Source organism: Poecile atricapillus, chromosome 13, assembly GCF_030490865.1.
Source record: "Poecile atricapillus isolate bPoeAtr1 chromosome 13, bPoeAtr1.hap1, whole genome shotgun sequence".
In the NCBI taxonomy this organism is placed as follows: Eukaryota; Metazoa; Chordata; class Aves; order Passeriformes; family Paridae; genus Poecile; species Poecile atricapillus.
The window spans coordinates 15,814,218-15,828,970 of NC_081261.1; the positions used below are offsets into that span (position 1 = coordinate 15,814,218).

General features: G+C 52.1%; 1 protein-coding gene across 1 annotated transcript; it reads right to left on the bottom strand.

Moving 5' to 3' along the window:
* Nucleotides 1-2,239: 2,239 nt before the first annotated feature.
* On the bottom strand, nucleotides 2,240-14,364 carry HARS1 (histidyl-tRNA synthetase 1). Its single transcript, XM_058848334.1, has 13 exons — nucleotides 14,233-14,364; nucleotides 13,611-13,700; nucleotides 11,873-11,992; nucleotides 11,594-11,689; nucleotides 10,738-10,863; nucleotides 8,658-8,765; nucleotides 6,885-6,983; nucleotides 5,745-5,838; nucleotides 5,481-5,608; nucleotides 5,154-5,396; nucleotides 3,918-4,034; nucleotides 3,392-3,538; nucleotides 2,240-2,747 (listed from the first exon to the last, which is right to left on the bottom strand). The coding sequence occupies exons 1-13, from the start codon at nucleotides 14,308-14,310 to the stop codon at nucleotides 2,688-2,690; spliced, it is 1,506 nt and encodes a 501-aa protein (XP_058704317.1). The 5' UTR covers nucleotides 14,311-14,364; the 3' UTR covers nucleotides 2,240-2,687.
* Between the last annotated feature and the right edge of the window lie 389 nt (nucleotides 14,365-14,753).

The following is a 14,753-nucleotide window of genomic DNA, read 5'->3' on the forward strand; positions in this document are numbered from 1 at the left end:
AATGATGACGGTAAGTGCTTCATTGACTAAAAAGGTTCAATTCATATTTACTATCTGTGCTCCCAGTTTTAACCCTGATGGAAGCTTTTATTTCAACAGCCTAAGGCTGGCATGCACAACCTTTAGAAAAGTGTAACTGCAAACAGACATGAATATCTAAAAATGTAATTACACATTCTAAATGAAAAAGATCAGCAAAGGCAGTTTTCAATGCTCTTTTGCCCTTCTTACCATGCAATCATTAAGGCTAAAAAATACCTCCAAAATCATCGAGTCCAACCTGTCATCACCTTGTCAACCAGACTGGAGCACTGAGTGCTGGGTCCAGTTCCAGCACAATTCCAGAGACAGTGATTTCACCCCTGCCCTGGGCAGCCTGTTCCAGTGCTTATCCACCCTTTCCATGTAAAAATTCTTCCTGATGTCCAACCTGAACCTCCACTGGAGCAGCTTGAATTCATTTCCTCTCATCCAGTCCCTTGTTCCTTGGGAGAAGGGTCTGATCTTCACCCTCCTCTCAGGGAGTTGAAGACAGCAAGAAGGTCCCCCTGAGTCTCCTTTTCTCCAATTTAACCCCTCCCTCAGCTCCTCAGAGGACTGACACTGCAGACCCTTCCCCAGCTCCATTCCTTTCTCCAGACATGCAACAGCCCCTCGAAGTCTTTCTTGCTGTGAGTGGCTCAGAAATGGATGCAGCACTCGAGGTGTGGTCTCACCCAGGACAGAGAGGAAGTCACTGGTCTGGTCCTGCTGGTCACACTCTAGCAGGTACAGGCCAGGTGCCCTTGGCCTCCTGACCCTCCGGGGCACACTCTGCCTCATGTTCACCCTCTGTGAACCACAGCTCCCCGGGCCTTTTCCACCAGGACAGCTTTCCAGCCCCTCTGCCCCGAGCCCGTGCCGCTCCCCTGCACTGCCTTGCCTTTCAACCTCTCCCTTGCTTTGACTTGTGTACCTTGTCCCTGCACTGATTACTACCCTCACATTGATAGTGCCTTCACTTGCCTTCTCCTCCCTACCCCTCCCTTGCCTTACAAAGATCTCCCTTGCCTTGTCCCCCATTGTCTGCCCTTCCCTACCCCGTCCTTGCCTTCTCCTCTCATGCCTTGAGTACCTTCCCTTGCCTTGCTGTACCAATCCCCCCCTTGCCAGCCTGTTCCTTGTTTTTCCGACCCCTTCCTGGCCTCGCCTGGAGGTACCCGGACCCCACGGGCAGGGCTCCCGGGCTCGCCCTTCGGGTCTCGCCGCCTCCTCCCGATCCCCTCCGGCTCCCCCGGCCGCTCCCCACACACACCAAGCCCCGCCCATCCCGACTGAGGCAGCGCCCGGCCCCGCCAATCCTGGCCCGCCTTTCTCCGCATCGTCCAATCACAGGTGGCCTTTCAATCCGGCCGCCGTCCCGCCGAGCTCAGCCGCGGCCCGGCCCCTCAGCTCTGCCCCGCCCCCTGCTGTTCGCCTGAGGCGGCGCTCCGGGAGACGGCGGAGCCGCGGCCCTGCTGCAGCAGCCCATGGCAGGAGGTTCTGAGGCCCGGGAAGGGCCGGAGGGGGCTCCCTGTTCAGATCCCGGCCGGGAGTTCTCCCCGGGGAAGGCGGGGACGGCGGGGAGCGGACGTGAACCGCCCCCAGGAGCGGCGGCGGCGGGAGCAGGGCCTGAGGGGAGCGCGGAGCTCGGAAAGATGAGCGGGACGAGACCAGGTGGGCCGGGATTGGCTGGGCCGGGCATGCCCTCGGGCTCTGATTGGCCGAGCCGGGCCGCGCGCTGCTGGCAGGAGGTTATAAATAGGGTGCACAGGGGAGTGCTGTGCCAGTGCGGCCGGTGCAGGCGGGAGCGGCAGCACCATACCCAAGGGAGCCCTTGTCTTAATTTTCCTTCCCTTGCCTTGTTCTAGCCTCTATGCTCTACCTTTTCCTAGCCTTTTCTTACCTTGTTTTCCCTGCCACTCGCCTCTCGTCTTGTCCTTTTATGCACAGGAACGATGTATTGTTTCTTTATTCATGCCTAATCCTTCTGGTCTGGGGGGCACCCTGAGCCACCCACAGGAGACTCATGGCACTCCACCCAGCTGTGGGGGCTTGGCTCTGCACCTGTCACAGCAGGCACTTGTCAGCACCAGGGTATCCAGAGGGAGGAGGAAACATCAGGGCTGCAGAAACATCGACAATGACCTTTAAAGAACAGCTCTGGCTTAACGAGGCAGGTGAGCAAATCCCTGCCCCGAGCAGCAAGCAGAGACAGGAGTCACAGCAGGGGACAGACAGATTTATTATGTTTCTGGGAGCAGCGCCATTACATGTTGCTGGGGATAAGGTCACCCCCTGCAGCCAGAGCAGAGAGATGGGCTGGGATGGTTATTCAAAACGACGGGAACAAGAAGCTGCAGCCAAACCCCCGGGATCTGCTGCCAGTGTGGGACTCCGTGGGTCACTGCGGCAGACGTGCGGCTGGCATCTGCCAGAGCCGCTCCCACAGCATCTTTCCAGCAACATTCTCAAGGGCCAGGGCATGGCACAGGAGTCAGTGCAGCCTCTTGGCTCCCACCAGGGAAAGAAGGGCATAAGACAAGAATAAATACAGCTTTCAAAGTCACCCCAACATCCCACCCACTGCTGCACAGCCTAGTGAAGGCATTTATGGAAGGAGATCTGTCAGCTGGAATCCAGCAAAGGAGCAGATGCGTCCCAAGGGGTTAACACTGACTCGTTCGTATCCTGATTTCCTCCACCAGGCTCTCTCTGCGAACATTGACCTACACAGGGGGAGCAAAAAGTTCCTTCAATACAACTCCAGCAGCTTGACACATTACCCTGTGTCTCAGGAGGTCACACCAAGGTGTCACTAGTCTCTCTACAGGGACTGAGTGGGCTGCAGCAGCCACAGAGCTGAACATGTAAGAGCAGGCACGCACCAGCAAGCCCTTACCCCAGTGAGCCCTCTCCTCTGTAATGGTTGTGAGAATGATGCTATTCCCACACCTTCCTATTGGTTCCAAAGCTACTGAGCTAGGTGATCTATGCAGTGATCTTAGCCAGTGACCTATGCACTGGCATAGGCACTGATTCCAGTGTTGCCTGTTTTGGGAATCTCTCCTGAGAAAACAGGTGCTGTTAGCAGTTCAGGGCTAACCAAGTTCTGTTCAGTCTCACTCATTCCAAGAGCACCACTGAATCACCGCTCCAGGCTCCTGAACTGAGGAGTTCAGGGAGGCCACATGATAAGAAACTCTCCAGAGCTAGAGACAACAGCACTTCCTAACTCCAGGAAGCTGCATGGGGTAAGGAACTGGAGTATGGGGTGTTACAGAAGTTGCTGGAAACACCTCTGGGTCTGGAGTGCTGGTTTGAGCTGGGCTGAAGGGTCACATAGCCAACCCCACCATGCCACAGGTCATACCTCTTCCCTGGTTGCCACGATCCGCAGCTTGACGACTCCATCTTTGAGTTCCTGCTCACCCACAATGGCGACAAGAGGGATGCCCGTGTCCTCACAGTACTGCAGCTGATTCAGGAGCTTGGGGTTCTTCTTGTACAGTATCTCTGCCTGGGAGAAAGCCAGAGCACACCACCATCATCAAACCAGGGTGTTTCACTGGGCCCCTTCACCCAGGCACTGCTGGCCCAGTCTGGTGAGTGTGAGGTTGTGTGGTGGGGACAGGATGGACTCATGGAGAAGGCTGGACACCAGGTTCAACAAAGCCTTGCAGTTACAGGGCTAACCAAGTCCTGCTGCCCAGCCCTTCCTGGAGAGCCCATGATATGGGACATCCCCATGAGAAGAGGAAGGCTCCATTTGGAAGGCAGTCTGCTCCCCACCTGCTCACTGTAACTGCTTCCCAAAGCAAAGCCAGATCCATTCCTGGACATTGCTGGAGAGTGAACCAGGCAGCTCTTGACTTTGCCATCACCTGGTATGACTATACCTTGATTCCAGCATCCCACAGTTCGGAGACGAGCTTCAGTCGCTCTTCAAGGAGTTTCTTCTGGGCAGAGGCCACCAGCACCTGTGTCTCTGTTGTCCTGATCTTTTCCTCAGAGGCCTAGGGAGGGGACAAAACCCCAAAGTTGCCACAGATATACCAAGACACCTGAGATTCTATGAGCAGGATGGGTCACTACTCAGCTCCATCCATCTAGCAGTGAAGAGGACTGGGCTCAGAGGGATCAACAGCATTAACTCAGAGTCAGGAAGATCCCACAGATCCCATCCTAATGCAGAATCAATTTTCCATGATGAGTGCTTCACACAGCCTCCCTCATGTTTCTCCACACCCAAGGGCCTCCTTAAACATCTGCTCCAAGCAGCTCAGAAGCAACACATACTTGGACACAGGCAGCTGCCTGCTCTACAGCTGAGGTTCTAACTATGGGTTAAACAGCAGCAAGCTGAATGCTCGATCAGTCCCTGTGGCAGATGCTGGATACTCCATGTGGCATTTCCCTGCTGCCTTGCTGAAGGGAGAAGACTTTAAAAGGTCACCTGCAAAGGAACAAACCTGGCCAGGACTGCAGGTGGTGGGGGAGGAATTCAGTTTCTATTTAGAAATTCCAGTTGTGTCTGGCTGCCAAGAGAGAGCCAACACCAGACTTTCAGGGGAGAGGAACACGCAGCCACATCTTGGGAGCTTACAAAGACCTATTTAACACTCATTGCTTGGGATGGTACAGTACAGCTTTGAGGAGGGTGAAGAGGAAAAAGCTAAAGGCACTGCAGTTCCTGCACTGGAACGTGATCCCTGTCTGGTCTCTGTAGTGCCATAGGCAGGACAACTAGATGTGAGGCTGCTGCCTCCCCTGCAGAACAGTGCTGCCTCACCAAGGAGGACTTGAGTTCACATGGATGCCCAATGCTGTGGGGAGCACTAAGGCCCCTGCCCTAGGTACCTGCCCCTGCTGAGGATTAAAGTTCCCCCTCCAGCTGCAGCTGGAGAAGCCATGTCTGTGGGCTGTGGGAAGAAGGGTCTTGTCTTCAGCGGGAGCCCCAGATGTCATCTGCCAGGTCAGAGAGAATAGGAGGTTTTATCTTGGTTCTAACTCTTGGTGCAGAGCACAGCAGAGGCATACCCAGCTTCTCTGAATGCTGGGGCAAGGAACACTGATTTCAGCATCTGCTGGAGTGGGGGATTAACCATACTTAGCTGAGCACCAAAGCCACCTACCTCCAATCTCTGTTCCAGGATGGAGAAGATCCGCTCAATCCCAATGCTGACCCCCACACAGGGCACCTTCCGGCCCTTGGGATCAAACATCCCCACCAGCCCGTCATAGCGGCCACCTCCAGCCACGCTCCCAACGCTGACGGGCTCCTCCACGTGCTCGTTCTCCTGCTGCAGCAGCACAGCCTCAAAGATCACCCCTGTGTAATAGTCCAGGCCCCGCGCCAGGCTCAGGTCGAAGGAGATCTGTGGGGCACAAGGGCGGCCCCGTCACCGGCTGCTCACGGGCCCATGAGAGCAGCACCCCCTCCTGCCCCCACACCTCCTCACCTTCCCTGTGATGCCAAACAGGGTCAGGTACTCAAACAGCAGTTTCATGTCTCCCAGCCCTTCCTTGGCCAGCTTGTTCTGGGATAGCTTTGGGTCCTGCAGAAGCCGCTCGATCAGTTCCAGCCCACCTGTGGGGACCAGCCATGTCTCAGCTGTGCCAGGGCAGCAGTGCCCGGCACAGGGGCCCCAGACAGCCGGGGGTGTGCCCTGCACCTTCCATCCCCAGCCCAGAGCAAGGCCAAGGGCATGAGCCATGGTGCTCACCATGGAGCTGGACGTACTCCCCGATGCGATCCGCAGCCTCGGGAGAGAGCCCCTTCTCTCCCACCATCTCACTCCTCACTTCATCCCACGGCACCTGTGAGGGGAGAGAAGGGCATCAGCCACTGCACCAGGGCCCATGGGCTCTCCTCTGCATGGCAGAATCTCATCATCATGGTTAGAATGTGCATGAGGGAAGCAGCAGCTCTCAGAGCACAGTCATGTGTGCATAACTCCATTTCTTGTCCCTTTGCACAGCCTGTTTGTATCCCAACCCTTTAAAAATACTTTTAGTTTGACTTCTGGCCAGAATCAAATATCAGTGCTGTATAACCACCCTGTCTGAGAGCCATCTTGCTGCTGTGGTTTCCCTGGTTAGGTGCTTAGTCATAAACACCACTCAGGAAAGTGTTGCTGGTCATGGAAAGGTGGGAATCACCTGGAAAAGCGTGAGGTATTGCTTGGGTAATGGAAAAAAAAACAATGTAAGCATAATATGCTGCCATTTCCCACTGACCAAGGGTCAAAGGGAATCAGAGACTTGATCACATCCAGATGCACTGAGATAAATCACAAGGAAATGATCCCATCAGCAAAAAGCCCAATGCGCCCTTCCCATTGATTTTTCACACATACACAGCCCCAAACTTTGGTCATGCCTCTGCAATGGATCTCTGCTAACAAGGCTGAGTGAGAATTCCTCCACTTGCCTTCATTTCACCATCTCATGAATCCTCCACAGGAAAAGGCAGTTCACCCTTCAACAAAGAACCATGACCACATGAGATGAGACATAAGCTGCTCTTTTTAACATGCCCTAGCCTAATTTGGTGCAGGTTTTATAAGCCTGGTTCATAAGCAGCAACACCTTGAGCAGGTGAAGGTTGAGGATATTGAACCTCCTATGTGAAGAGCATTTTTCCCCTCCCACCTTTCTTTTTATCAGGACCTCATGGGATAGTGGATTACAAAACAGAGGATCCAGTCTTCCTGTGTGAATGCTGTGCCCTGCATGTATCCCCTCCAGGGAAAGGTGGGAACAACTCAATGCCCATCAGCATTTTCCAGATAATTCTCATGGACCATGGTTCATTCACTGAGACTCCAGCAGCAGCAGATACAGCCTGGGGCTCCAGCCCATACCTTATCCAGTTTGTCAACACTGGAGCAGATGGTTCGGAATTTGCTGTCTGGGACACCACAAACTGCAAACATCCCATCAAGGATGCGCCGGTCATTGACCTGGGGGAAAAGGAGCAGCACATCAGGAATTATGAACTCAAACAGATGCTTCAGCAGTGTCCTGCTTCATTCACCTAGCATTTTTAAGCATGGAAAAGAACATAGGAGATGTCTGTCACGGGTTTTTTTGCTATTTGTCATTTCTGTTTCCCAATCCTGGGGAGCTGAGCTTACCAGAGCAGATGAAACAGCACAACTGACATCTACTGAGCCTGAGCAGAGCCATCACATTTCCTTCTAGAGCCACAGACACCTCCACTCAACAGAGAAAAAAAAAACATCAGGGTCTATGAGTCCCCTCGTGTGGACATGTGAAAACAGCTCAGGAACAGACCACAGCCAAGGAGATTAATTCAGAGTATTACCCTACACTATCAGCATAAGAGAAAAAGGACATCTGATTATGTTAAATCCTCAATGAGGATTTATTTTTTTAATGATAGTATAGTGAATTCTGTAGCTTAATTATGCTCTGTAAGAGCACATAATTAAGGCCAAAGACTCAGCTAGATTCAACATTTCCACAGGCAGTGAGAATGTCTACAATTAGTCAGAAACAAAGAAACTGCACAGGAATTTGGACTCCTCCAGCATCAACAAGAACCAGAAAGTGCCTTGTGGGAGACACAAGTAACCACAGGCAGGTTATTCTATTGCTCCCCACTGCAGGAATGTCTTCATCCTCAAAGGTCACACTTTCACCACTGCCCAAAACACCCAGTTCCTTCATCTCACCCCAGAAAGGTTCAAGGGGAAATACCTGGCTCCTGCCCCATGGAGCTGCAATAGGAACACAACATCCAGCCTGCAGGGCCCCGGAATGGCCCAGCTCCAAGTCTCGCATAGATCCCACTGCCCTACTGTGCATCCACCACTCCTGCCCACTGCTCTCCTGCTCCTGTGCACCCTTCCCATCCTATCACCTACACACTGAGCACCATTCGCTGCCATCCCAAGGGAACAGAGGTGTATGGAAGCAAGTAGCAAGGTCAGCGTACAGTAGGGCACAGCTCTTGTTCTAGAAAATGCTTCAGCTCCAAAAAGGATTTGGTGGAAAGGCAGGAGTCTGCAGGGAACACCACACACTGAGCAGATGCCCCTGCTAAGGAGACATTGGGAGCTGGGATAAGGGCAGGAATCCTGGACCAGAGCCTGCTCTACTGCAGGCAGTGAATATGACAATACCCTGCTTAGATAGATATTGGGAAGAAATTTTTTATTATAGGGGTGGTGAGGCCCTGGCACAGGTTATCCAGAGAAGCTGTGACAACTTCACTCCTGCAAGTGTTCAAGACCAGGCTGGACAGGGCTTGGAGCAACCTGGTCTAGTGGAAGGTGTCCCTGCCCATGGCAGAGTAATGGAACTGGGTTATATTTAAGGTCCTTTCCAACCCAGACCATTCTATCCTTCTAGCTGGCTGCTGGAATTTTGGAAGGGACCATGGTTAGTTCTGGAGAGAACACTGTCACTGCAGCCTCAGGGAAACTCCTGTCCTTCCCAGCTCAAAGCAAATCCAAGTGGAGATCCAATCTTTAGCACAAAAGGCTTCCAGGCAGACAGGAGGGACAAACTCCTGGGTCAGGCCTTAGAGTGGGAACAGGTACTACTGTGTAAAACCACAGGAACAATGACCACTGCTTCCCACTTTGACACAGAGAACCACCCTGTCTCACCTTGATGACAAAGTCCCCGAGCTGCAGGTCACTCAGGATCTCATGCACAATCTTCAGGCACTCAGCATCAGGAATCATCGGGTCAAACTGCCCAGCGATGTCAAAGTCCTGGGGGCAGAGGAAAAGGCAGTGAGCAATTCAGCACCACTGCACAAAAATAGCTTCAACTACTGGTAACAGCAGTTTATGTACAAAACCCAACAGAACTGGGATGTAAGGGAGCACTATCCCTTACAGACTCAGTCCATAAGGGACAGAATGTAGGTTAGGACTCTACCATGGAAGGCAGCAGTGCCCTCATGTCCACTGCATTTCAGAGTTTGTACACTGCTTTTACAGAGTTTGACCTGCTCCCCATACCCAGCAGCTGTGTGAATCTCTGAAACAGATATCCTCAAAAAACAACAAATGGAGTAGCAGCAGTAAATAAATAGAACAAAAGAATCAGAAAGGGGAGGAAAAAAACTACTTATCATTTGCTGTAACCTAAATGCCAAATGTTTTGCCTTGATTCTTAGGATGCTTTTTAATTCACGTGCCAATCAAGTTAATGATTAGGGAAGGCAAGAGAAGCAAAACCAGGGTTTCAACTGCTAAGACAGAAAATGGAATCAGGAACCCTGAGTGATCCCCACCAGAGATCACCAGATGAATTAGCACATAGAAGAACCAAAGCCCAACATCAAGATATTTTAATAGGCTGGTATCCCATGATTGGAAAAGAGCATCAGTGTTCAGAGACAAATAAAAAACACAGAAGCAACAAGAGAGCCCTTCTTCAACTCCTGTTTAGGAATCCCCAAATGCAAAGTCTTCAGTGAGATTTTTGGGTACAAAAATAATTTTCATTATGTGGATATATTTCAACAGGGCTTAATCAAGCTCTCAAAATAAACGGGGGCATTGGAGGAAGAGATGGGATCACATAGTTAATTCCCGATCAGCTGAGTGCAAAGAGGGCTGATGCAATCCCTGGGAAAGTTGGGTGAGGAAGTACAGGAAGTGTACAGGAAGTCAGGAAAGGGCTGATATTACTGTAAATGGCACAGATTAAATCTCACTGAAAAAACACAGGGTGTGGTGAATTATACTGAAGAAAAGCTGCAGAAAAAGGTCCTAGGCTCAGAAAATAATGAAAACATCTCCAAGGAGAAAAGGTAACAAAGGTAACAGAGCTTGATTTATGTGGTGTTAGGAGGGGAAGATTTCTCTAAAGATTTCCCAAATGTTTACCTGTGCAAGGGGAAGAATACATATCAAGGGATGACAGCTACTGTTTTAAGAGCTGAACTCTTTAAAGAAGAGGAAGGCAATAATCAAATACAAATAAGTTTAGCCTGGATATTAGAAGACCATTTCTAGCCATCCGAGGAGTGGGATCTTGGAATAAGAGATGAGACAGGAGGCAATGACCCCATGTCATCTGGAAACAGGAATCACCAAGCCAAAGCTGGAAGGTATTCCCAGGGGTTGTATAATGAAGTAGGGATGTTCTCAAACAAAAAAAGTTGTTTGCAATATGAGTCCCTGGGGACTGTGTCAGTAGAACAGAGCAAAGCTGTTCCTTAGGGCTATCATGAGAAAGCCACGAAGGAAATTACTTTGTTACTTGTTTTGTAATTTGGCCTCTGGATTTTCCCTTCCTTTGAAGTTAAAATTGACTAACATGGAAGTAAAGCAGCATATGCTACTGCCTTGCCTGGTTTGTAGGTCCTGATAACACACCCAGAGCTGAACTGCTGCCAGATTTGGGATCAGAAGGAAATCCTTCCCCACCACCCATCCAGTAAGCACTATGGGATGGAGCAAGGAGCTGCCCTCCCATACAGTGCAAAGGAGGTGATACCTGGGGCTCTATGACAAAGTTCCACACCACACCAGCACTGTGTCACAGCTGTCACAGCCACTCTCCCACCCTCCAGTTGTTTTTCACACTCATAAGGACACACTAAGGAGAAGATTAGTGGATCCTTCAGAGCTTTCCACAGACCCAGGGAAGGGTAACACAGCTGTTATTTTGACAGTGCCAACCCAGCCCACAGCCTGTCCCAGCAGGGTCCTTGTCCTCTGCCAAACTCACACACTGGTAGAACTCGCGGTAGCGGCCCCTGGTCATGGCTGGGTTGTCCCTCCTGTACACCTTGGCAATGTGGTAGCGCTTGATGTTGGTGATCTTGTTCATGGCCAGGTAGCGAGCAAAGGGTACCTGAGACAGAGTTAAGGATGGCAACAAGAAGGGAACATCCCCCCCACTTATCAGTCACAGGCAGTGCTGGGTCCTCACTGGTCCCACCCAGCACCCCTGGGGCAAAGGACTGCTAAAAGACAGCTGGACTTATCACAGCTCCCCAAGGTCTCCACACAGGCTGCCTCCAAGTGTCCCTTCAGGTTTTGTCCAGTAGGACTTTAGGCTGGATCTTAGTCTCACATGGGCTGTGTACTGCAGCAACCTGGCCTGGGAACCCATCTTGGAAGAAACCACACTCAGTACAGATCTTCTGTACTTCCAGACACATGGTGCATGAAGCTGTGTCAGGGGAGGGTCAGGCTGGATGTTAGGAAAAGGTCTTCCCCCAGAGGGTTGTTGGGCATGGGCACAGGCTCCCCAAGGAAGTGGTTGTGGCACCAAGCCTGAGAGAGCTCAAGGAGCATTTGGAAAACGCTCTCAGGCACATGGCTGGAGTGTCCCGTGCAGGACAGACTGGGGGTTGGACTCAATGATCCCTGGGGTCACTTCCAACTCAGGATATTCCATGATTCTAAGCATTCCTTCACCAAACAGAAGCAATACACAATAAATAACCAAGCAAGGGTTCTGCACCCACTGAACCGCTCATGCTCTCCCTGTCAGTTTAGGGTCCTCCCTCCCCCTCAGGACAGCACTGCCCCAAAAGGAGGACTGCCAAGGCCCCTCAGCACCAGCTGTGGCAGGATACTGTCAGGTCATAGCGCAGAGACAGCAGCTCTCCTCCCTGATCTTTTAGATCATAGATGAGCTTCGAGTCTTCACCGTATTTCCCTGTCAGTGTCTCCTACAACAAAACAACACACGAACAAACAGCATCTTCAGTGACAGGGGATCAGCCCTAGAGCACACAGAAAACAAGGAGAGAAAGGGAGAATGCCTAGGAATGGAAGAAGGAAACTCAACCCTCAACACTCTCAGCTGCAGGATCCTCACCAGCTCAGCCAACCTGCTGTGTGTCCTCACCCACCTTCAGCTCGAACACCGGCGTGTCGATGACTTCGGCTCCGTGGCGCTTGAAGCACGAGATGATGGCTTTAAAGGCCCTCTCACGGATGGCCATTTCCTTGGGGCCAAAATCCCGTGTGCCCTGGGATGAGGGAAGAAAAGGAGCAAAGGACACTTTGGATTAGAGGCATGACATGAGAAAGATGCCAGAAGCAATATGAAGAAGGTGACATACTGCTAAACTAAGCCAGAGAGACCAGGTCCAGACACCAGATATTGGTGAACACCACAAAAAATGCTGGAAAACATCAGGGCACAGCTCAGAGTCTGCCATGGTCTGCAGAGCGAAACCTAAGTCAGGAGTTTCAGAATACAGGAAACAAAGGAGATAAAACAGATCCAGCAGTCAGAGTTCAGCCTGATTTTGAGCTGACAGTACAACCAGGACTTGTCCTCAGCTCTGACTTAGACCTATTAGCCAGACCCCTGCCCCATGAGCCACCCCAAAGGTGGGAACAGAGGACAGACATGCTCTGAAACTGTGGAACCATCAGCTCTGCACGCACCCTTTCCATTTCTTTGGTGTTGCTGAATTATTTCAATGATGACCTTCATGTTCTCAGTAACATACAAATCATTGTTAATTAGCTAGATCTCCAACTTCCACTTTATAACACCTGTTTAATATAAAACCTGGTTTATGAAACCAGTTAGGCAGAAGGAAGCACCCCCACCCACAGATCACTCAGGTGGCCTTCAGCTGCCATTGACAAGCCTGAGATGGGCTGGCAAAATCAACTGAGTTTTTCTGGCACTCAATAGAGCTGCAAAATCCCCTTCTCCACACTTTCAAACAATAAAATGCCCTTCCACTTCCCAGGCATCACACCACAATTACATTCAACAAAACACATCATAAAGGAAATGGACAAAGGGACAATTTTGAGACATTTAAATATTGGGAATAAATTCTTCCTTGTGAGGCTGCCTAGAGAAGCTGTGGCTGCCCCATCTCTAGAAGTGTCCCAGGCCAGGCTGGATGGGGTTTGGAGCAACCTGGGATAGTGGAAGGTGTCCCTGCCCATGGCAGCGGGTGGAACAAGATGAGCTTTAAGGTCCTTCTAACCCAAACCATTCCATGTTTTCTATGATTTCCTATGTCAGTGGCATCACCACAGCCTGCTTTGTTTGTGGACATATTCATAACAGTCTCTATGCCACAGCATGAAAGCAGGTGGTCTCTGATCAGCTGCCAGTGATGAAACATCCAGGTTACAAAGTATTTCAGCAGAAATTGCATTATGGGCACTATCCTTAGAGATCTGGAGACTGAAAAACTACTTGTAAAGGAAGGGTCCTTCCAAAAGAGGACCCAGAAATTCCAGCAGCAAGCCAGACCTGCTCAGTAAATGGGATTACTCTGCCCCTTAGACTAGAAGCAGACATGAGCCCTCTCACACTGGGCAGTTATGATAAAGCTTGGTTAGAAGGGAATTTCCCGACCACACCAGCGGTGGCTGGAATGTCACAGAAGCACTCAGAAGTCTCTAAGGTGGTGGGTATCTGGGTGAAATGCTGTCAGAGTATGTTTTCATCCCTCTCCCCCTTGCTGCTAAAACTGAAAGCGAAAACAGAAATGTGAACAAAGACAGGTGTGGCCATGCTGGACTTCTGCCCACAGATGTGTGAGGGGTGCTGGGTGTGTATATGGGGGGAGGACATGCACACAAAGGGCACAGTAGTGTGCTGTGGGGAGTTACCTTTGGGGTCTTGAGCACAAACTTGTGTTTCCCCTCGTCTGTCCCCAGCTGTGCCTTCATCTCAAGCAGCTTTGCCACTTCCTTTGCAATCTGGGGATGGAGCAAGGAGGGAGCTGGGGATAAGACCACCCACCAGGCCAGCCCACTGCCCTTCAACCTCAGCGTTCCCAGTGCACCTGCACCCCACAACCTCAACACACCCACTATTCCCAGCTTATCAGCTACCACAGAGACATTCCCTGCTCCTCTCCAGTACTTCCCATTCCTCATACCAGCACCCCCATCTCAGCAACGCAAACACCCCCACCATTCCCTGACTCCCACGACCTCCATTACCATCCACAGCTATCTCCCCCTTCCTATCCCACCAGTTCCTGCTACATGCACCAGCACCAGCGGTTTCCAGCATCCTCCTCGCAGTCCTAACTCTGCCGAGCATCCTTCCCTTCAATCGAACACCGGAGTCACCAGCTCCCACCACGAGCCTCCCCTGCACCCTCAGCCCTTCCACCTCCCAGCCCCGCACTCCCATCCCTCCCGACACCCCTCTCCCCAGCACCGCCAGCCTCAGCCCAGTAACCTCCACTACACCGCATTCCCAGGAATACCGGAGCCCTCGCACCTCGTCAGGATCGGCCTTGTCCTGTTTGAGCCTCCGCACGGTGTCCGCCTGGGCCCGCACCGCCGCCTCCTCCGCCATGGCGAGTCCGCGCCCGCGCCGCGCACGCGCACAGCCCGCGCCGCCGCCGCGCACGCGCAGCGCCGCCACCGCGGGGAAGTAAAAGCCGGAGGCCGCGGTTCGGGTTTATTATTGGGGTTTTTGTTTAATATATAAAAATACAGTCTCTCCAGGCGCGCCCCGGCCTGCGCAGCTGCTCCAGCCGCTCGCTGTGTCCCTCGGTGATGGGACACGTGCTTCCTCTGCGGGGCGGTCCCGCAGCCCCGAGCCCGCCGGCAGCGCCCGGCTGCGGGTTGGGACCGGCCCCCGCAGCCCAAACTGGGGCGGGGGTGCCCTTCCACTGCCCCCTCGCCCTGAGCTGACACGTGCCCAACACACCACAGATTCCCCGTCCCAAGTCAGGAGTTCCGCCTGATCCTGTTTGAGCTGTGCCACCACCACCCACAGTGATGGAAATGGCTGTA

Coding starts and splice junctions, on each gene's coding strand:
- HARS1 (XM_058848334.1), bottom strand. CDS start 14,310: ATGGCGGAGGAGGCGGCGGTGCGGGCCCAGGCGGACACCGTGCGGAGG. Junction 11,993..13,610: donor TTGTGCTCAAGACCCCAAAG/GTAACTCCCCAC, acceptor CCCTCATCCCAG/GGCACACGGGATTTTGGCCC. Junction 4,035..5,153: donor TCCTGGAACAGAGATTGGAG/GTAGGTGGCTTT, acceptor TCCCCTCCCTAG/GCCTCTGAGGAAAAGATCAG.